Consider the following 21534-nt stretch of genomic DNA (forward strand, 5'->3'; position numbering starts at 1 on the left):
ACCTTTTAGTTTTACAATGGGTCTTCCCTTACCATCTTGTGCGCTCGTGATTTATTAGTGTGTGTGTGCGCGCGCGCGCGTCTCACCAACCTACGACGTAAGGAAACGAGAAGATCCTTTATGTCAGCTATAACTATATTTCAGTTAGTTCATTGCCATCAGCCGTGGAGAAAGGACGTCTCTGTCCGCTCTTTTTCTTATGATGAGTTGATGACAATCCTGTTACCGCTATGTGTGTGTGTGTGTGTGTGGAGTGATGCCTCCATCCAGTGTGTATGTGTGTACTCACCTAGTTGTACTCACCTAGTTTTGTTTGCGGGGGGGGGGGGGTTGAGCTCTGGCTCTTTGGTCCTGCCTCTCAACTGTGTGTGTGTGTGTGTGTACTCACCTATTTGTACTCACCTATTTGTGCTTGCGGGGGTTGAGCTTTGGCTCTTTGGTCCCGCCTCTCAACTGTCAATCAACTGGTGTACAGATTCCTGAGCCTACTGGGCTCTATCATATCTACATTTAAAACTGTGTATGGAGTCAGCCTCCACCACATCACTGCCTAGTGCATTCCATCCGTTAACTACTCTGACACTGAAAAAGTTCGTTCTAACGTCTCTGTGGCTCATGTGGGTACTCAGTTTCCACCTGTGTCCCCTTGTTCGCGTCCCACCAGTGTTGAATAGTTTATCCTTGTTTACCCGGTCGATTCCTCTGAGGATTTTGTAGGTTGTGATCATGTCTCCCCTTACTCTTTTGTCTTCCAGCGCCGTAAGGTGCATTTCCCGCAGCCTTTCCTCTTAACTCATGCCTCTTAGTTCTGGGACTAGTCTAGTGGCATACCTTTGGACTTTTTCCAGCTTCGTCTTGTGCTTGACAAGGTACGGGCTCCATGCTGGGGCCGCATACTCCAGGATTGGTCTTACATGTGTGGTGTACAAGATTCTGAATGATTCCTTACACAGGTTCCTGAACGCTGTTCTGATGTTAGCCAGCCTCGCATATGCCGCAGACGTTATTCTTTTTATGTGGGCTTCAGGAGACAGGTTTGGTGTGATATCAACTCCTAGATCTTTCTCTCTGTTCGTTTCATTAAGTACTCCATCTCCTATTCTGTATCCTGTGTTTGGCCTCCTATTTCCACCACCTAGTTTCATTACTTTGCATTTACTCGGGTTGAACTTCAACAGCCATTTGTTGGACCATTCACTCAGTCTGTCTAGGTCATCTTGTAGCCTCCTACTATCGTCCTCAGTTTTAATCCTCCTCATAATTTTTGCATCATCGGCAAACATTGAGAGAAACGATTGTATACCCCCTGGAAGATCATTTACATATATCAGAAACAGTATAGGTCCAAGGACTGACCCCTGCGGTACTCCACTCGTAACGTCTCGCCAATCTGAGACCTCACCCCTCACACTGACTCGTTATCTCCTGTTACTTAGGTACTCCTGTATCCAACGGAGTACCTTCCCTCTCACTCCAGCCTGCATCTCCAGTTTTTTCACTAGCCTCTTGTGTGGCACTGTATCAAAGGCTTTCTGACAATTCAAAAATATGCAGTCTGCCCACCCTTCTCTTTCTTGCCTTATTTTTGTTGCCTGGTCGTAGAATTCAAGTAACCCTGTGAGGCAGGACCTGCCATCCCTGAATCCATGTTGATGCTGTGTTACAAAGTTCTTTCGCTCCAGGTGCTCCACTAGTTTCTTCGTACAATCTTCTCCATCATCTTGCTTTGTATGCAGGTTAGGGAAACTGGTCTGTAATTCAGTGCCTCCTGTCTATCCCCTTTCTTGTATATCGGGACTACGTTAGCTGCTTTCCAAATTTCTGGCAGTTCCCCTGTTGCCAGTGATTTGTTATACACCATGGAGAGCGGGAGGCACAGTTCTTCTGCTCCTTCCTTTAGTATCCAAGGGGAGATTCCATCTGGGCCTGTAGTCTTTGTCACACCCAATTCTAGTAAACACTTCCTTACTTCCCCGCTGGTAATCTCAAACTCTTCCAGTGGTTCCTGGTTAGCTATTCCCTCTCTTATCTCTGGGATTTCTCCTTGCTCTAAGGTGAAGACCTCTTGGAATTTCTTATTCAGTTCCTCACACACTTCCTTGTCGTTTGTAGTGAATCCTTCTGCCCCTATCCTTAATTTCATAACCTGTTCCTTTACTGTTGTTTTTCTCCTGATGTGGCTATGCAGCAATTTAGGCTGAGTATTTGCCTTGCTTGCGATGTCATTTTCGTATTGTCTTTCTGCCTCTCTTCTCATCCTGACATATTCATTCCTGGCATTCTGGTATCTTTCTCTGCTCTCCAGTGTCCTGTTATTCCTATAGTTTCTCCATGGCCTTTTACTTTGCTGCTTAGCTAGCCTACATCTCTGATTAAACCATGGGTTTCTCATCTTCATTTCACTGTTTTCCTTTTGGACTGGGACAAACTTGTTTGCTGCGTCCTTGCATTTTTGCGTGATGTATTCCATCATATCTTGGGCCGTCTTTTCCCTGAGCTTTGTTTCCCATGCTATATCTGCTAGGCATTTTCTTATCTCCTCATAGTTTCCCTTTCGGTATGCTAACCTTGTGGTTTCGGTATCCCTCCTCGAGTTCAATAACCCTTCTTCAATCAGGTACTCAAACACCAATACACTGTAGTCGCTCATTCCTACTGGGTCCTCAAAACTGATTTCTCTTATGTCAGAGTCGTTCAGGGTGAAAACCAGGTCGAGTCTCGCTGGTTCGTCATTTCCTCTCATCCTTGTGGGTTCTCTGACATGCTGGGTTAAGAAGTTTCTAGTCGCCACCTCCAGTAGTTTGGCTCTCCACGTATCCTCGCCTCCATGCGGTTCCTTGTTCTTCCAATCAATCCTGCCGTGATCGAAGTCCCCCATCATGAGCAGGTGGGATCTATTTCTACAGGCAGAAGAGGCTGCCCTCTCAATTATAGTGTTAACTGCCATGTTGTTGCTTTCGTACTCTTGACTGGGTCTTCTGTCATTTGGTGGAGGATTATATATTACTGCTACTACTATCCTTGGTCCTCCCATTGTCATGGTGCCTGCTATGTAGTCTCTGAAACCCTCACAGCCCGGGATAGCCATCTCCTTAAAATTCCATTCCTTTCTCATGAGTAGGGCCACTCTGCCTCCTCCCCTACCTTCCCTCTCTTTCCTTATTATTGTGTACTCCTGGGGAAATACGGCATTCGTTATGATTCTAGAGAGTTTTGTTTCAGTGAGTCCAATTACATCTGGGTTCACTTCTTGTGCTCTTTCCCTTAGTTCACTTCCCTTGCTTGTGATCCCATCTATGTTCGAGTACATTGCCCTGAAACTAACTCTCTTCTGCTTCTCCTCTGGGGGGGACCTGTGGGGTCTGGGGTGAGTGGGGGCTGGGAGGATCTGGTATGGGGAGACTGATAGAGGAGGAAGGGCTTTGGGGGGGGGGTAGGGGGGAGGGGGAGGGTAGGGGGAGTGGGTGAGGGGGGGGAGGGGGAGGGTAGGGGGAGTGGGTGAGGGGGGGAGGGGGAGTGTAGGGGGAGTGGGTGAGGGGGGGAGGGTTGGGGGGGTGGGTGAGAGGGGGAGGGTTGGGGGGGTGGGGGGATGGGGGAAAAAGGGGGGTTTGGGGGGGGGCAATAAAGTGGGGAGGGCTTGGGGGGAAAGGGAAGGCTGAGGTGGTTGAGGAAGAGGGGAGGGTTTTGGGGAATGGTGGAGAGGGGAAGGCTTAGGTGGGGTGGGGGAGAGTGGGGAGCTTAGGGGGGTGGGGGAGAATGGAGGGCTTGTGGGTGGGAGGGACGGAAGGGCATGTGGGAGAGGGGAGGGCTTGGGGGATGGGGGAGAAGGGAGGTCCTGGGGGGAGGGGGGAGTGGCAGGAGGGGGAATGTGTGTGTGTGTGTACTCACCTAGTTGTACTCACCTAGTTGTGTTTGCGGGGGTTGAGCTCTGGCTCTTTGGTCCCGCCTCTCAACCGTCAATCAACAGGTGTACAGATTCCTGAGCCTATTGGGCTCTATCATATCTACACTTGAAACTGTGTATGGAGTCAGCCTCCACCACATCACTTCCTAATGCATTCCATTTGTCAACCACTCTGACACTAAAAAAGTTCTTTCTAATATCTCTGTGGCTCATTTGGGCTCTCAGTTTCCACCTGTGTCCCCTTGTGCGTGTTCCCGTTGTGTTAAATAGACTGTCTTTATCTACCGTATCAATTCCCTTGAGAATCTTGAATGTAGTGATCATGTCCCCCCTAACTCTTCTTTCTTCCAGCGAAGTGAGGTTCAATTCCCGCAGTCTCTCCTCGTAGCTCATACCTCTCAGCTCAGGTACTAGTCTGGTGGCAAATCTTTGAACCTTTTCCAGTTTAGTCTTATCCTTGACTAGATATGGACACCATGCTGGGGCTGCATACTCCAGAATTGGCCTGACATATGTGGTATACAAAGTTCTGAATGATTCTTTACACAAATTTCTGAATGCCGTTCGTATGTTGGCCAGCCTGGCATATGCCGCTGATGTTATCCTCTTGATATGTGCTGCAGGAGACAGGTCTGGCGTGATATCAACTCCCAAGTCTTTTTCTTTCTCTGACTCCTGAAGGATTTCCTCTCCCAGATGATACCTTGTATTTGGCCTCCTGCTCCCTACACCTATCTTCATTACATTACATTTGGTTGGGTTGAACTCTAATAACCACTTGTTCGACCATTCTTTCAGTTTGTCTAGGTCTTCTTGAAGCCTCAAACAGTCCTCTTCTGTCTTAATCCTTCTCATAATTTTGGCATCATCCGCAAACATTGAGAGAAATGAATCTATACCCTCCGGGAGATCATTTACATATATCAGAAACAAGATAGGACCGAGTACAGAGACCTGTGGGACTCCACTGGTGACTTCACGCCAATCAGAGGTCTCACCCCTCACCGTAACTCTCTGCTTCCTATTGCTTAGGTACTCCCTTATCCACTGGAGCACCTTACCAGCTACCAGCCTGTCTCTCCAGTTTATGTACCAGCCTCTTATGCGGTACTGTGTCAAAGGCTTTCCGACAATCCAAGAAAATGCAGTCCGCCCAGCCCTCTCTTTCTTGCTTAATCTGTGTCACCTGGTCGTAGAATTCTATTAAGCCAGTCAGGCAAGATTTACCCTCCTTGAACCCATGTTGTCGATTTGTCACGAAGTCCCTTCTCTCCAGATGTGCTACCAGGTTTTTTCTCACGATCTTCTCCATCACCTTGCATGGTATACAAGTCAAGGATACTGGCCTGTAGTTCAGTGCCTCTTGCCTGTCGCCCTTTTTGTATATTGGGACCACATTCGCCGTCTTCCATATTTCTGGTAGGTCTCCTGTCTCCAGTGACCTACTATACACTATGGAGAGTGGTAAGCAAAGTACCTCTGCACACTCTTTCAGTACCCATAACGAGATCCCGTCTGGACCAACAGCCTTTCTAACATCCAGATCCAGCAGGTGTCTCTTGACCTCCTCTCTCGTAATTTCAAACTCTTCCAAGGCCGCCTGGTTTACGTCCCTTTCTCCTAGCACAGTGACCTCACCTTGTTCTGTTGTGAAGACCTCTTGGAACCTCTTGTTGAGTTCATCACACACCTCTTTGTCATTCTCTGTATACCTGCCCTCGCCTGTTGAAAGTTTCACTACCTGTTCTTTCACTGTTGTTTTCCTTCTGATGTGACTGTGGAGTAGCTTTGGTTCTGTCTTGGCTTTGCTTGCTATATCATTTTCATAACTTTTCTCTGCTTCTCTTCTCACCCTGACATGCTCATTCCTGGTTCTCTGGTATATCTCTCTGCTTTCTGGTGTTCTGTTATTCCGGAAGTTCCTCAATGCTCTTTTGTTCAGTTTCTTTGCTTCCATACATGCCCTATTATACCATGGATTCTTCTTTTGTTTCTCGGATTTTTCCTTTTGGGCCGGCATGTATCTGACTACTGCCGCCTGACACTTTTGGGTGACATAGTCCATCATATCTTGTACAGACTTAGCTCTGAGGACTGTGTCCCAAGGTATTTCCCTTAGGAAACTTCTCATCTCCTCATAATTTCCCTTTCGGTATGCCAGCCTTTTGTTTCCTAGTTCTTTTCCGGTGGGGATAATTCCGAGCTCTACCAGGTACTCAAAGTTCAATACACAGTGATCACTCATTCCCAAGGGTGCTTCCATCTTGACTTCCCTTATATCCCACTCATTTAGGGTAAATATCAGATCAAGCATTGCTGGTTCATCCTCTCCTCTCAATCATGTTGGATCCTTGATGTGCTGGCTTAGAAAGTTTCTTGTTGCCACGTCCAGCAGCTTAGCTCTCCATGTTTCTGGTCCTCCATGCGGGTCTCTGTTCTCCCTATCTATCTTCCCTTGGTTGAAGTCTCCCATGATTAGTAGTCCAGATCCATTCCTGCTAGCAACAGAAGCTGCTCTCTCTATTATGTTAATGGTGGCCATATTGTTTCTATCATATTCCTGTCTGGGTCTTCTGTCATTTGGTGGTGGATTATATATGACTACGACTATAATTTTTTGCCCTCCAGTTGTTATTGTTCCTATTATGTAGTCATGGAAACCTTCCCATCCCTTAACAACCTACTCCTCAAAATCCCAGCCTTTTCTTACCAGCAGAGCTACACCACCACCACCTCTTCCTTCTCTCTCTTTCCTCATAACATAATAGTCCTGTGGGAACACTGCATTTGTTATTGTTTTCGTCAGCTTTGTTTCTGTGAGAGCTATTATGTCTGGGTTTTCCTCTAGTACCCATTCTCCAAGTTTATTTGCCTTATTTGTAATACCGTCTATGTTAGTGTACATTGCCTTGAGGCTCACTTTCTTCTGTCCCTTCTCAAATCTCCTCCTTGGTGAATGTTCTGCTGGTGTAGGAAGCTGTGCCATAGGTGTGAGGATTTGTGAGGTGGATGCCAGGGTTGCAGAGGATACTGGGATGAGGGGTGGGGGGTCAAGTGAAGGGGGAAGGACAGGAAGGGTATGGGGTGAACGGGGCGGGAGGACAGGAAGGAAAGGGGGGTTTTCTATGCAGAGGAAGGTGGTGGGGTTGCCCTCCCCGCTCGTGTTACTGGGTAGCTGGTTGTGGGTTCCCCCCTCGCCTCTGGGGGTGATGTGTTGGGAGCAGTGGTTTCCTGGTTTTCCCCTCTCGCCCTGCGCTTCTTCCTTGCTTCTGCCGCCATGGCCCTCTCCTCCCTCGTCATGCCCCTCTGGAGGAATACCTTTTTTAATTCTCCTGCATGTTGCAGGTGGCTTTTCTTTGTTAGAATCATGTCCTTTGTGTTCTCGTTTGAAAACACTATCTTTAACACACGGTCTCGGTCTTTTTTGTACCAGCCTAATCTGAAAACCTTCTCAATGCTATGCTCAGCCCCTTCCATGTCTAGTGCCTTCAGTATTTCATTCACTGCCGCTTTGTCCTTATCATTCCACTCTTTCCTATTAGAGCCTTCCTGCTCTTTAATACCTACAGCTACCACTGCTCTTTTCCTTTCCAGCAGCTGGGTAGTGGAGCGTGCCGCTTCCTGTGAGGTGACTGCTTTCATTGCTACCTCCATCACTGCAGACATTAAAATGTGTGTTCATCCAATGCACAATCCAATGTTCATGCACAATGATGTGTGTTCATCCTCTTGTGCAAGTGGAGGTGCACAGTGTGCCGCTTGCAGTTGTGATGGAGGAGGCTACCCTCTGGGTGTCCCCTGCTGGTGTGGAGTGTGTGTCTGGTGAGTCTGCTCCACCTCTTCTCGGGTGGCGTCGCTGGCTGCCACTCCAATGGAGGGTCTGCATCCTCCCATGACGCATTCAAGATCTTACGCTTCTGTTTCCGATGGTGCCTGAGCAGAAACGGCGGGGGAAAGCTGCCCGAATGCGATCCCATGATTGTGAGGACTCTGTGGAGCAGATGGAGGATGAACAAGGTGTGGTGGATGCGGCAGTGATTGTCGCTGAGCAAGGCTGGGATGTGGTTTCCCCCATGCCGGTTAGGGGTTGTGGGTTCCTCAGTGCGGGGAAGGGGGGGAGACAGAGGTGGGGGGTAGTTGCAGCTAGTTCCAGTGGTCACGATGGGCATGACTTATGGATGGTGTTGAAGAGGATAGCGGTTGCCTAGCCTCTAGGTGATTTCCCTTCTTCGAGCCCCCTTCTTCTTCGTGGTTCAGTTGGTGATTACCAGGATGATGTTCCGGTTCAGTCAGGGCTCCCGCCGCCCGATGGTTAGATCATTGTGTGTCCCTCTCCCTTTCCTGATGGTTTCCCACCTTGTGCTTTCCTGAATGCCAATGGGCTTCATTCTCTGGCGATTCAGATAGGTCTGGACCCGATGCTTCGTTGTCACAAGTTTAACGTAGCTTTTATCCAGGAGCATAATGTCGAGGATGTGAGCTTGCTGCAGGGGGTTAGCTGAGAGGTATAGGATTTTGTTAAACCGTACCAGGATGTTAAAAGTGGATACGTTAATTCTCATTTCAAAACGGACTCCGATTTGGGTGCTGCATACGAACATGGATGATAATAACCAGATTCTGTTTATATGGATATCTTATCTAGAGTTGGTTATTCCTTTGTTGAATGTTTATGTGCCTTCAGGTTCTGCAAAGCAGTAGAAGAGGTATCCTTTTTTTTAATACTGAAGTTTTGCATTTTCTGAGACATGATACTCGGTTGATGGTTTTTAGGGGTGATTTCAACTGTGGTACGTCAGTGCGGGACTGTAGTAGTCCGCTGCCTGCGAATGTGTTCCCGGCTGCTGTGGAAACTCTGCGTTGTTGTGGATTTCGGGATGCGGCTGTGGTTCAGATACGAGCTCTGGACTTTACTTTTGTCTCTCGTGTATCGAGTTCACAATTGGATGGGTTTTATGTTCATAAGTTGGAGCGGGCTGTGACACTCTTTTCGTACAGTTCCGGTTGCTTTCTTTGATCACTGTGTGGTGGTTGTGAAGGTTAATGTTCAGAGCCAGGTGCAGGTGGGGAGGGGATGATAGAAACTCAATTGGAGTTTGCTACAGTGTCCCGACGTTCGTGAACAGTTTCGGATTCTGTGTGCTTTGATGGTAGAACGAAAACGTTGTTTTCCTTGTATTTTGGATTGGTGTAAAGAAGAGTAAAGGAGGATGTTTATTTCTGTTGAGAAGCGAAAGTCAGCTGAACGGTTTGGTTTGATGAATGTGTTGCAGGTGTGACAGATTTGCTGAGATTTGGTTGTGTAAATACCAGATCCGTGGGTTGAGGGAGGAGAGGGCTGCTAGGGTGTAGGTACGGGCTGAGGTAGGGGAGCGGTTGTTTGGGGAACGTATTTCGTAGTACTTGCTCCAAAAGGAGGAAGATCGTGAGTCGGTGTTGTTGACTAGTCTCCATATGCCTGATGGGTCGATTTTGTCAAATATGGATGGAGTGCTTCTGTATGCTCAGCCGGAGCTTGAAATCTTTATAGGAGAGCAGAGGGGGAGTGGGTATTGTATGATTTTGTTCTTGGGTTTTGTTCTCCTGGGTTGTCGTCGTTGAACTGTTCGCCTTTGGAGGGTGAAGTTGGTCGTACAGAGGTTTGGGATGTTTGGTCCTTTAGAAAGGGTAAGGTGCCTGGGTTTGATGAGCTACCGTTGGAGTTTTATTTATCCTGTTGGATGTAATTGGATCTGATTTCATGAAGGAGGTTTTTGTTTCATGGTTGGCGAAATCTCAATCGCCCGGCATTGTGCGGTTCTTTCCTAAGTCTGGCGATGTGAGGTTCTTTGCCAATATCCGTCCGATAACTTTTCTAAATCAGGATTACAAGATAATCTCGAAGCTGTTAGTGAATCGACTTCGGTTGATGGTGAGCTCCCTTGTTTCTCGGTAACAGTTTTGTGGGGTGCCGGGTAGGTCGCTGGTCCATTACAACAACCTGGTCCGGGATCTGATTGTCTATATGTCGGAGACTAAGGGTCCAGCATCTTTTATCAATCTGGATTGGTCAAAGACCTTCGACCGTGAGGTCATTGACTTTGTATTGCAGATTTTGGAGAGGCTTGGAGTTACCCCATGGTTTATGGGTTGGGTTCGAATGTTGTATACTGAGTGTTGTAGTTGGGTGTGTGAATGGGTTGTTTAGTACTACGTTTGCCATTGAGCGTTCGGTTCGGCAGGATTGGACTCTGTTGATGCATTTCTGTGTTATTTTTCAGGAATAATTTTTTCGGCTAGTGGTTCTATCGTTTACCTGCGGTTGCCCAACGGGTTTGACTTAAGGGTGTGTGGGTATGCTGATGATACGACTGTGTTTGTAGATACTGTAGATTCGGTAGTTTGTGTGCAGGACGTGGGGCATAGACTTGTGTTGGCAGTGGAAGCTGTCATCAATCGTCTGAAATCTTGTATTATGGAGTTAGGGTGTTGGACTAGTCGGGCATCATGGGAGGGGGGGCATGGCTGCCATTGATGCAGTCTGTTCGCATGCTGGGCATCACCTGATTTAGTTCTTATGAGAAAGCGTTGCAATATAATTGGGCGGCGGTGTGGGATGCTCTCCAAGAGGATCTTGACGATTTTTTAGTGGACGTTTGCTGTAAATTGTCAGGTTCTTTCTAAGGTCTGGCTAGGGTCGTGATGGTCAAGTGGATTAAGGCGTCTTGTACATACGAGTTGCGTTGCTCCTGGGAGTATGGGTTCGAGTCACTTCTGGGGTGTGAGTTTTCAGTTGCATATTGTCCTGGGGACCATTCAGGCTTGTTCGCATTTGTGTTCCTCACGTGTGCCCCAAAGAATGAGGTGATTTGGTAAAATGCTATGCCCAAGTTTACTATCCGAGTGCCGGCGGTGGGGTGGTTCAAATAGCCTCGGCTATCACCTCATTATGTCCGGTCGTGATGGTCAAGTGGATTAAGGCGTCTTGTACATACCAGTTGCGTTGCTCCTGGGAGTATGGGTTCGAGTCACTTCTGGGGTGTGAGTTTTCAGTTATATATATATATATATATATATATATATATATATATATATATATATATATATATATATATATATATATATATATATAATAAAGGAAAAAAATTATTTAACTTATTACTTTATATTTACGTCCTAAAATGTACTTATCTTCCTACTTTTACTTACATTAAGTAGATTATACTTTTACTTATATATAGCAAATTTAACATTTGTTTATAATAAATAATTATTTAATTAAAAACCCAACATGAGTATCAATCACCCTGCCCAAAAATGCCAAAACATTTCCGAATTGTAGGATCGTGTTTTAAAAAATATTGAGGACAAATGGTGGGACATTTGACATGCCACTAGCTTCCTGTCCTCGTCGTCGGTTGTCATTTACCCTCAGTTTTATGAGATATAACTTTCACCCAAATGCCTGAGCATTCACTTTTACGGTGATGGGGGAAACAACCGATGACGGGATATGTATTAATTGTTTGCTCATTGGATTGGCTGGTGGACCGGTGTCGGGTACAGGTGTGTAGCGACCTCCCCCAGTCTTGACCTATCTATCAGTGTGTCCAGACCAGTGGGCGGGGCCCTGTGGCCATTTATTGGCGACATAAGGCACCCCATTTCCCCCCCCCCCCCTGTCTGCCCCTCTGAGACTATTGAATTAGAATTCTCTGGATGGGTGTCGTACCTGTCAGTTGTGGTGGTGATACTGGATATGCTGTGAGTTGAAATAGCAAACGTCTGGAGTGCAGCTCTAAACGACTCACCATGTGCTTGCTAAACTCGGCTCTCCAGCTGTTTACAGGATTTAGTGGTCCGATACTCTGGTCGGTTGTTCCCGCTCCCTGATGGCGGTGGTACCGTCACTGTGTCCGACCGCTTCTGTACTCTCACGTATGTGGTGCTTCATGGTTTTCCGTTCGAGTTCCCGGACAGTTTGCTCTGCAGTTACTTTGCAAAATATGGTACTGTGGCGTCCCATCGGATGAACGTTGCCTTTTTCGGCAGGAGGCGAGGGGTCTCGAACGGGACCCGGACTGTTGCTCTATGTCTCCAGTCTCCTGTTCCGTCTACTGTCTCGTAGTTTGGTGAAATCATACGCGCCCTCTACGCTGGGCATCCCCGAAATTGTTTCCGGTGTGGCCTTGTGGGGCTAGATGGCAGTCTGCATTAGTGTGGTGGCAGCTTCCGTCAATTTGTTCTGGGAGGAATACTTCCCCGTTGGTGGCCCCGAACCTGTCGCCTTGTGATAGTGTGGTGGGGGAGGTTTTCCTGCCATCTGTTAACCCTGTGGTGTTGCTGGGTTCTTCGCCCTGCATGGATGAAGGTGGGGTTGGTGGTGTGGGTGTAGGGATGGTGGTGCGTGAGGACCTACCCCTGCCGCTGGTTTCCATGCCTCCACTGGCTCCCTCACCTCCACCAGCTCTGCCTGCCCTGTCTCCGGTTCAGGTGTCGCCTGTAGGCTGTTTGCTTCTAACCCCAGTCGTCGAAGCTGCTGTGATTAGGGATCGTATCTTGCGTGGTTTGGTGAGGCCGCCTGGAGGCTTTCCCGGGGCTTTCCTGGAAGGCAACAGTTCTGATGATTATCGACCTGTATCCTAACGCTCCAGGCGGGTTCGGAGTGTGTCGCCCATTCATGAGTGGGCTGACTTGCGTATTGGATTTGGTTTTGTTTCCATGTTATTTCAATTGTTTCCTTTGTGACAGTGACTTTGAGGACTCTGTTAGCTCTTCCTCTGTAGAGTACGATGATGGTGTGCAGGGGACTGGTTTGGTGGCGGCGGGTGGCTTGACGAGTTTGGTCGCTGCTGACCCTGTTGTGGGGGGGTTGGATCTGGTTTGAGGCCTTTGGTTCCTGCTTCGGCTGCCTCACCCGCGTACATGTTTTCCGGTTCCCGGCATGGGGGAGGGGGTCTACCCTGACGAGGATGTTGGCGGGTATTGTGATTTGATCATGGTCCTGAAGAACGATGCTCGCCGTACAGGTTCCGTGCCCCCAGCTCCCTCTACTGCCGTCGGCAGTGTTGCCGCCTCTTCAGCTTTTGTCTTCAGTGTTTCCGGCTCTGGTAGCCATGTCGCATCCGGCATGGCCACCTCCTGACTTGGTGGTTCTGGAGTTTATTATGAGCCCCGTGCGCGTGCCAGGCATCTGCCCTACCAAGGATGAGTGGCTGCTTTAGGATGCTAACTGTGGACGGGAGACTGCGAATCAGTTTCCAGAGAAACTTGCTTCGGGTTTGTGACCTCGTTCCCAGTTATGGCTGTTTTTTGTTCCTCCCGGTTCCTGCGTGTTCTGGTGTTTTGTTTGTGTGTGTGTTTGTGTGTGTGTGTGTGTGTGTGTGTGTGTGTGTGTGTGTGTGTGTGTGTGTGTGCCTCCTTTGTGGGGCTCTGTTTTTGCTACTCCCGGTTCCTATATGTTCTGGTGTTTTGCTCCTGTGTGTGTGCGCATATGGTTGCTTTTTGTTTCTCCCAGTTCTTGCGCATTCCGGTGTTTTGTTCCTGTGTGTGTGGTTATATTTTATTTTTCCCGATTCCTGCGCATTCCGGTGTTTTGTTCCTGTGCGCGTGCATGTAGTTAATTGTATTTTGTTTTTCCCAGTTCCAATGCGTTCCAGTGCTGTGTTTTTGTATGTGTTGACCTTTTGTTTTACCTGTGGCTCTTTAGACATTTTTGTTTTAATGTTTTCCTGTGTGTACTGCCTGTGTTCTCCTGTCTCATGTTCTGTGCTTGTTCTGTGTTTTTGTTTATGTTCTGAGCTTCGGCTCCTGTTCTATGTTTCTGTTCCCTTTTATTTGTGGCCCGGTTTTTTGTGTATGTTCCTGTGTTATGATGTTCTTTTCTTATTGTATATATTGCTCTTACTTTTATGAAAAAAATGATCGTGAGTGTGTGTGCGTGTGTGTGTGTGTGTGTGTGTGTGTGTGTGTGTGTGTGTGTGTGTGTGTGTGTGTGTGTGTGTGTGTGTGTGTATATGTGTGTGTGTGTGTGTGTGTGTGTGGTTCTGTTTTGTCTTTCCCGGTTCCTGTCTGTTCCGGTGCGTTATTTTTGTGTTTTGGATTTTTGTATTTCCCTTCTGGCTTATATTGTCCCCATGTTTTCCATGTTATTTCTACTGTTTCCTTTTGTTACTCCATTTGTATGTTTCGTGTGTATAATTCCTGTGTATAATTCATGTGCTCCTTTTTCCATGTCCTGTACTTGTTCTAGGTTTCTGCTCATGTACTGTATTTATGTTCAGTTTCTGTGGCCCAGGTTTGGGTTTTTTGTTCCTGTTCGTATTGTAATGCTATTCTTATTGTATTTATTGTATTTACATCTATAAATAATGGGCAATTAATATTTTTGTGTTTAGAATTGTAAACGTTCTACGAAGCATAAAATTATTTCGTTTAACATTTATCACACGGTAGTGCATGTTGAGCATACAATAATCTTCAAATCGTAACGAATATACGTATAATATGATTGAACATTTGCCATATTTTTAGTGTCTCTCTCTTTCTCTGCTAATATACATAGTATTACGTACTGAACATTAAGGTGTAATTAGGTTTTGATATCATTGTTCATTTAAAGTATATGAACTATTTTTGCAAATGTAAATGGTTGCAAATTACTTTTAACTTGAGAAAAGTTCTGTGTTGATGTTGACTGAGGTGCGAGGACGATGGAGGGAGTGCCGTGTGTGACGTCACCTCGTTTGCCTCGACAGCCATATGTCAATAAGTAACATTATCATTTATCTTCACATAAAAGGACAAACTCTTAAGCCAAAAGTAGAGCCATCTTTCTTTTTCACTGATCTACATATAATATTTTTTTATCACTGTTCTACACTACTTTTCTTTCAATAGCAGAATGAATTGTATAAATAAGTGTGTGGTGTTTGGACCATTGAGACTCATCGTTACAAAGCACCAATTCATTCATCAATGCCTCCTGAGCAGCCGTAGGGTGAAGACGTGTCGTCTGACCGCTCCGACAGTTTGGGGAGGTTGCAGTTTTCGCCGGCAAGGGGTGTGGGGGTCTCTTACCCTCCCTGACCAGTGTTGTTGCCTGCCTGGCTGCGTGCTGACGTGGCCGTTTTGACATGGGGGGCCTGGCAATTCCTCCTGTTTTGCGGGTAAATTCCGTGGGCCTGGAATTCTCGTGTAAGGCTGGTTATCCGGCCATTGAGTTAGTTATGTGCGACATGCTTCGTGTCCCGGTGGAAGCTGTGTATGGAGTTGAGCTTGTTACGGCCCACCGGGTGATTGTCAAGTTCGTGGGGGAGGAGGAGTATCGGGACTTCCTCCGGCGGAACGAAGGGCGTTCGTTGCGAGTTGCCGGATGGCGCCGGCTCCGTTACGATCTCGGACCGAAGTGGTGCCCTGACATATGTTTGTGTGCACGGTGCGCCCCTGGAGTTCCCTGAAGACCTTCTCCGGCGCTTCTTCGGGAGGTATGGTGTAGTCATCAGTGTGCGGGTGAACAAGCTGTCCTCGGGGAAGTATGCTGGGAAGCAGACGAACGTCCATACCTTAGGTATGCGCCTGCGGTCGGATATCCCATCTTCTGTCCGGCTGCTGGACTACTACGTTCGGGTGTATTATGCCCGGCAGCCCCGTACTTGTTTCCGGTGTGGCCAGTTAGGGCATCAGGCTGCCGGGTGCTCTGAGACCCCTGCTGCACCCGTTAACTTATTCCGGGAAGAGGATTTCTCGCCGCTCCCTCAGGGCGTGGATTCTGGGGATGAAGAGGAGCAGGTCCCAGTCGCTGCTGATGCGGCCCCCCCTGCGTCACCCGACATGCCCCCGGTGCTTGTTGTTCCTCAGCCGAGTGCGTCTGCGTCTTCCTCGACTCCTGCTGCTGCGCCTGGTCCTGCACCTTCACCAGGTGTTACGGCTGTGCTGGGTGTTGGGGGGGCTGTGGAGCGTCCTGTTGTGTGCGGCCCGGTTCCCCATGTGGTTGAGGCTGCTGCAGTACTGCGATGAGCGTTGGTTCGCCCGGTTCGTGAGGCCCGTGGTTCTGGGTCCACCTCCAGCTGTGAGGATGTGCGGCCAGTGCCCAAGCGTTCTAGGCGCTCTTCTACTGCTTGGGCTGATGTGGAGGACTACGACGCGGGTGGAGCTTCGGGAGATGGTGTGGCGATTCCGGGTGCTTCGTGCTCTACGACGCTGGTGGTGGCTGATGTCCATGTGTCTGCTGTTGACGATGGTTGTGCGTCTGATTTACCTCCTGTTCTTTCTCCTGCAGAAGGTTCTACGCGGTGGGAGGTGGTTGCTCCTACAGACGTGGATGGTGTGGGTCCTGGTGCAAGCCGAGGCATCAAGCTGGTGCTGAAGAAGGATGCCAAGCGTGGGGGGTCCCAGCAGGTACACCGTTCGGTGGTTGACGAGGGGCCCTGTGAGGCAGCCGAGGAGGCTCCCAGTGCGCTGCCCATTGCCCGGCCTCATGGGAAGGAGCCTCTCCCTCACATCTTGGCCTCCGGAATGGTGAATGATGCTGACCATCCGTTGCGTTTTGACATTGATGACCGTGTGCGTCCTGTTCCGCGGTGCCCTTCTACCATCTGGATTCGTCGGGCTCAGTGTTTTATTGTAGGTGTGCCAGAGTTAATGCCTGATCCTCGTACGCTCAATAATGACCCTGTTTCGGAGGACTTTATGTTACTTTGGGAGGCGTATTGCATTCGATTCCCGGCGGAAGAGTGGCCGGACAAGTATGAGATCTTTTCGTAGCCTGTGTGCTTGCTGTGTCTTTGGTGTTTTCTATTGTGCTGCCTTCAGGCTGGTGTTATGTTTGTTCTCTTGACCGTTGTTTTGTTGTATTTTTCATTTGTTTTTGTTGTCGGCCCTTCAGGCCGGTGTTTAGTGTCTTTGTATGGATGTGTATTGATTTGTTTTGTGCTGAAGTGTCTTGTTCTGTTTCTTGATGTACTTTGTTGTTTCATTCTCGGTCCTTCAGGCCAGTGCATGTATGTTGTTGTGTTTGTGCCTGTTTTGTTTTCAGGTGTGCGTGGTTTGCTTGTTTATTGTTTATTGTTATTGTTTATTTTGGCCTCGCCTTTTTTTACGAGGAGGATGGCTTGGTGTGTGTTTTTTGTTAATGTATTGTTTTTATATTGCTTTACCTGTTGTACGTGTTTGTTCTTTATGTTTTGTTTGGATAGTATTGTGTTTGTCCTGTTATGTTTACTGCTATGCCTCTTGATGTATGTTTTGTTTTTCTGGAGGTGTTGTTTTTTTATGTTACTGTGATTGCTAGTTTGCCATTGTATTCTGTTTTGTGCTTTGATGTATGCTGTATTTTTCATGTTTTTCTTGTGTATGTGTTTTGTTGTGATATGCTGTCGGCCCTTCTGGCCGGTGGTCTATAGTTTTCCTTTATGTATTCTGTATTTTTATTGTATTTAAATTGCATGCTTTGCATGTAAAAAAAAAAAAAAAAAAAAAATCATTCATAATTTTACCCAATACTACGACGGCAACAAGCGACATTGCCATTTTCTCTTTCAAAGAAACTAAGAGTTAAAGGAATATGTTTCCTCGACTGTACCATATGAGATACTTCATGTTGAGTTACTTGGCATGTACCACATTAGTTACTATACGGCAAGTTACATACCATGTACAGCATATGTTGCTGTATGATAAGTTACATGCCATGTACAGTATATGTTGCTATATGATAAATTACATGCCGTGTACCATATAAGTTACTCTATGCTGAGGTACTTTCCATAAACCATCTAAGTGACTTGCAATGTACTATAAGTTAATCTATGTTAGGTTAAATGTCAAGTACCGTACAAGTTATTCTATATAGTGCTACTGAGTACCAAATAAACTTTCTGTATGATAAGTTACTGGCAATGTACCAAATAAGTCACCCTTTTCTGAGTTATTTGACGTGTACCATATATGTTAATCTATGTTAGTTAAACTTGCTGTAAACCGTACAGTTATTCTAAATTAAGTTACTTGCCATGTACCATGCAAGTTACTGCATGGTTAGTCCCTTGCCTGTACAGTATATGTCACTCTATTTTGAGTCATTTTCATATTCCGTACAAGTTACTGCCGGATATGTTACTTTTCCTGTACAAATACCGTCATAGCAATTCATTATGACTATGACGATGAAGTATTTTTACAGATTATTAGGAGAGGGAGAAATAAATAAGAAATAGTTGAAGAACTGTTAAAGAACAGGTGTTTGTGTACAGGTGTGGAGTGTACCTCCAGGAGCCGTACACTCCCTGGGGAGCCCAGACACTGAAGGTGGCCTCCTGGACGCCCCACCGAGGCCTCGCCCTCACCTCCAGCCTCACATTCTTCCCTCACAAGTTCTCAAGGTCTGTATATCAAGAGAAAAACAAAAATATAATACAAGATATAATTAATAAAGTTATGTTTGTAAACTAGGAAGTAATAACTTTGAACATGGCTGAAACTAATTAGTTCCATCTTACATAGATAGTTATCCTATCTACGATAACTCTTTCAATCCCCCTAAATATTTTATACGTTGCTATCATATCTCCTCTTTTTCGAGCGTTGTCAAGTTCAGAGGCTTTGGACTGTATTATTATATATATTTTGCCCAAAAAATTTAAATATATAACAAATTTTGTACAAATCTCGTAGCTTCTGACATTAAGGAACCTAAATTTTCACGAACGTTATGTTAAAGAATATTTTTTTGAATTTTTACGAATAAATAATTCCCCCCTCCCCCCCAACCCACCTATCACCACAAAACTGTCCCGATGGTTATCTCATCTCGGTTGTACCTGACTGTGTTCTAACAATCAGATGTTTTTTCTTGTAAAAAATGGGAAAACTCTTTATATAATATATTTTATTTGGTAGTTGGCAACTATGATGTTGCATGATGCGAGAGAGCTGGGTGTGCATGTGTGGAACCACCAGTCAACATGCGTTGTTCATAGGAGGAGGAACTATGGCGCGGTATTGCATCATTGTGTTGCGTCTCGCGCTGTTCCTGTGCTGTTTTATTATTGCCATTATCACGATGAAGTACAGAACAAAATAATAAAAAAGGAAGAGGGAAATGACACTATATGCCACGAGAACGTGCCGCAAAAAGAACATAAGGAGGAGGAGGAAAAGGGTTCTACTGACTGCTCAAGCCAACGCCACACACCCTCACCTCTTCCCTCTACACACACTCCTCACACGCAGCGGTGCTATTAGTGCTCTCCCAGGCACTTCCCTGACACATGGATCAGTGCAATTGCCAGTGCCAGTAAATAACAACTATATATAATGAAGAAATTTCACTAATTTTGCTTTGTTTTGTAAACAATAGCACCCAAATTTTCAAAACCAGACACACTCAAGTGTACTTACCTAGTTGTGCTTGCGGTGGTTGAGCTCTGGCTCTTTGGTCCCGCCTCTCAACTGTCAATCAACAGGTGTACAGGTTCCTGAGCCTATTGGGCTCTATCATATCTACACTTAAAGCTGTGTATGGAGTCAGCCTCCACCACATCACTTCCTAATGCATAGCATTCGTCTACTACTCTGTCACCGAAAAAATTCTTTCTAACGTCTCTATGGCTCATTTGGGCACTCAATTTCCACCTGTGTCCCCTAGTGCATGTGCTCCTTGTGTGTAAATAGTTTGTCTTTATCTACCCTATCAATTCCTCTGAAAATCTTGTATGTGGTGATCATGTCCCCTCTAACTCTTCTGTCTCCCAGTGACGTGAGGTTTAATTCCCGTAGTCTCTCCTCGTAGCTTATACCCCTCAGTTCGGGATACTAGTCTGGTGGCAAACCTTTGAATCTTTTCCAGTTTAGTCTTATGCTTGACTAGATATGGACTCCATGCTGGAGCCGCATACTTCAGGATTGGTCTGACATATGTTGTATACAAAGTTCTGAAAGATTCCGTACACAAGTTTCTAAAGGCCGTTCTTATGTTAGCCAACCTGGCATATGCCGCTGATGTTATCCTTTTGATATGAGCTGCAGGGGAGAGGTCTGGCAGGATATCAACCCCCAGGTCTTTCTCTCTCTCTCTCTCTCTGATTCTTGAAGTATTTCATCTCCCAAATGATACTTTGTATCTTGTCTCCTGCTCCCTACATCTATCTTCATTACATTACATTTGCTTGGGTTAAACTCTTACAGTCATTTGTTCGACCATCATTCCTGCTGCTTGTCCAGGTCTTCTTGAAGTCTCAAGCTGTCCTCCTCTGTCTTAATCCTTCTCATAATTTTGGCGTCGTCAGCAAACATTGAGAGGAATGAGTCTATACCCTCTGGGAGATCATTGACGTATATCAGAAACAGGATAGGTCCGAGTACAGAGCCTTGTTGGACTCCACTGGTGACTTCACGCCAATTTGAGGTCTCACCCCTCACTGTAACTCTCTGGTTCCTATTGCTTAGGTACTCCCTTAGGACCACATTAGCCGTCATCCATATTTCTGGTAGGTCTCCCATTTCCAGTGACTTACTATACACTATGGAGAGTGGCAGGCAAAACGCTCCTGCACACTCTTTCAATAGCCATGGTGAAATTCCGTCTGAGCCCACAGCCTTTCTCACGTCCAGACCCAACAGGTGCCTCTTGACCTCATCTCTTGTAATTTCGAACCCTTCCAAGGTCGCCTGGTTCACTGCCTCCTCTCCAGGCGCAGTGACCTCTCCTTGTTCTATTGTGAAGACCTCCTGGAACCTCTTGTTGAGTTCTTCACACACCTCTTTGTCGTTCTCTGTGTACCTGTCCTCACCCTTTCTAAATTTCATCCCCTGTTCCTTCACTGTTTTTTTTCCTCCTGATGTGACTGTGTAGTAGTTTTGGATCGGTCTTGGCTTTACTGGGCTTGCGCGAAGCGCCATGCGTAATAGTGGCTTTAGGTATTGTATGTACTAGCTCTATCTATAAATCCAAAATTTTGTTTGTGACTAATTCTCTATGTATGTACTTTTACCTGAATAAACATTTGATTTCATTTTATTGTATTTGATTAGCTATATCGTTTTCATACTTTTTCTCAGCTTCTCTTCTCACGCTAACATACTCGTTCCTTGTTCTCTGGTATCTCACGCTCCTCTCTGGTGTTCTGTTATTTCGGAAGTTCCTCCACGCCCTATTTTTTTCATTTCCTTTGCTTTCATACATACCCTATTAAGCCACTTATTCTTCTTTTTCTTTTCGTTTTTTTCCTGTCTGGCCGAGATAAACCAATTTACTGCCTCCTGACACTTTTGGTGTCAGGAGGCACTCACACACTCACTTTTGGTGAGAGCAAAGAACTCTGGTTCTTTGGTCCTGCCTCTCAACTGTCAATCAACTGGTATACAGATTCCTGAGCCTATTGGGCTCTATCATATCTATATTTGAAACTGTATGGAGTCAGCCTCCACCACAACACTACTTAATGCATTCCATTTGTTAACTACCCTGTCACTGAAAAATATTCTTTCTAACGTCTCTGTGGCTCATCTGGGTACTAAGTTTCCACCTGTGTCCCCTTGTTCGTGTTCCACCCGTGCTAAAGAGTTTGTCTTTGTCCACCCTGTCAATTCCCCTGAGAATTTTGTAGGTGGTTATCATGTCTCCCCTTACGCTTCTGTTTTAAATGGTTGTG

General features: G+C 46.4%; 1 protein-coding gene across 1 annotated transcript in view; it reads left to right on the top strand.

Moving 5' to 3' along the window:
* The window catches only part of LOC138357998 (MAP7 domain-containing protein 2-like), a 37586-nt gene extending 24816 nt beyond the window's left edge, over positions 1–12770 (top strand). The window contains exon 4 of the mRNA XM_069315411.1: positions 12635–12770. Within this exon, the coding sequence (XP_069171512.1) occupies positions 12635–12770 (136 nt within the window). The remainder of the gene's footprint in view (positions 1–12634) is intronic.
* The last annotated feature ends 8764 nt before the right edge of the window (positions 12771–21534 follow it).

Source organism: Procambarus clarkii, chromosome 7 (genome assembly GCF_040958095.1).
Source record: "Procambarus clarkii isolate CNS0578487 chromosome 7, FALCON_Pclarkii_2.0, whole genome shotgun sequence".
In the NCBI taxonomy this organism is placed as follows: domain Eukaryota; kingdom Metazoa; phylum Arthropoda; class Malacostraca; order Decapoda; family Cambaridae; genus Procambarus; species Procambarus clarkii.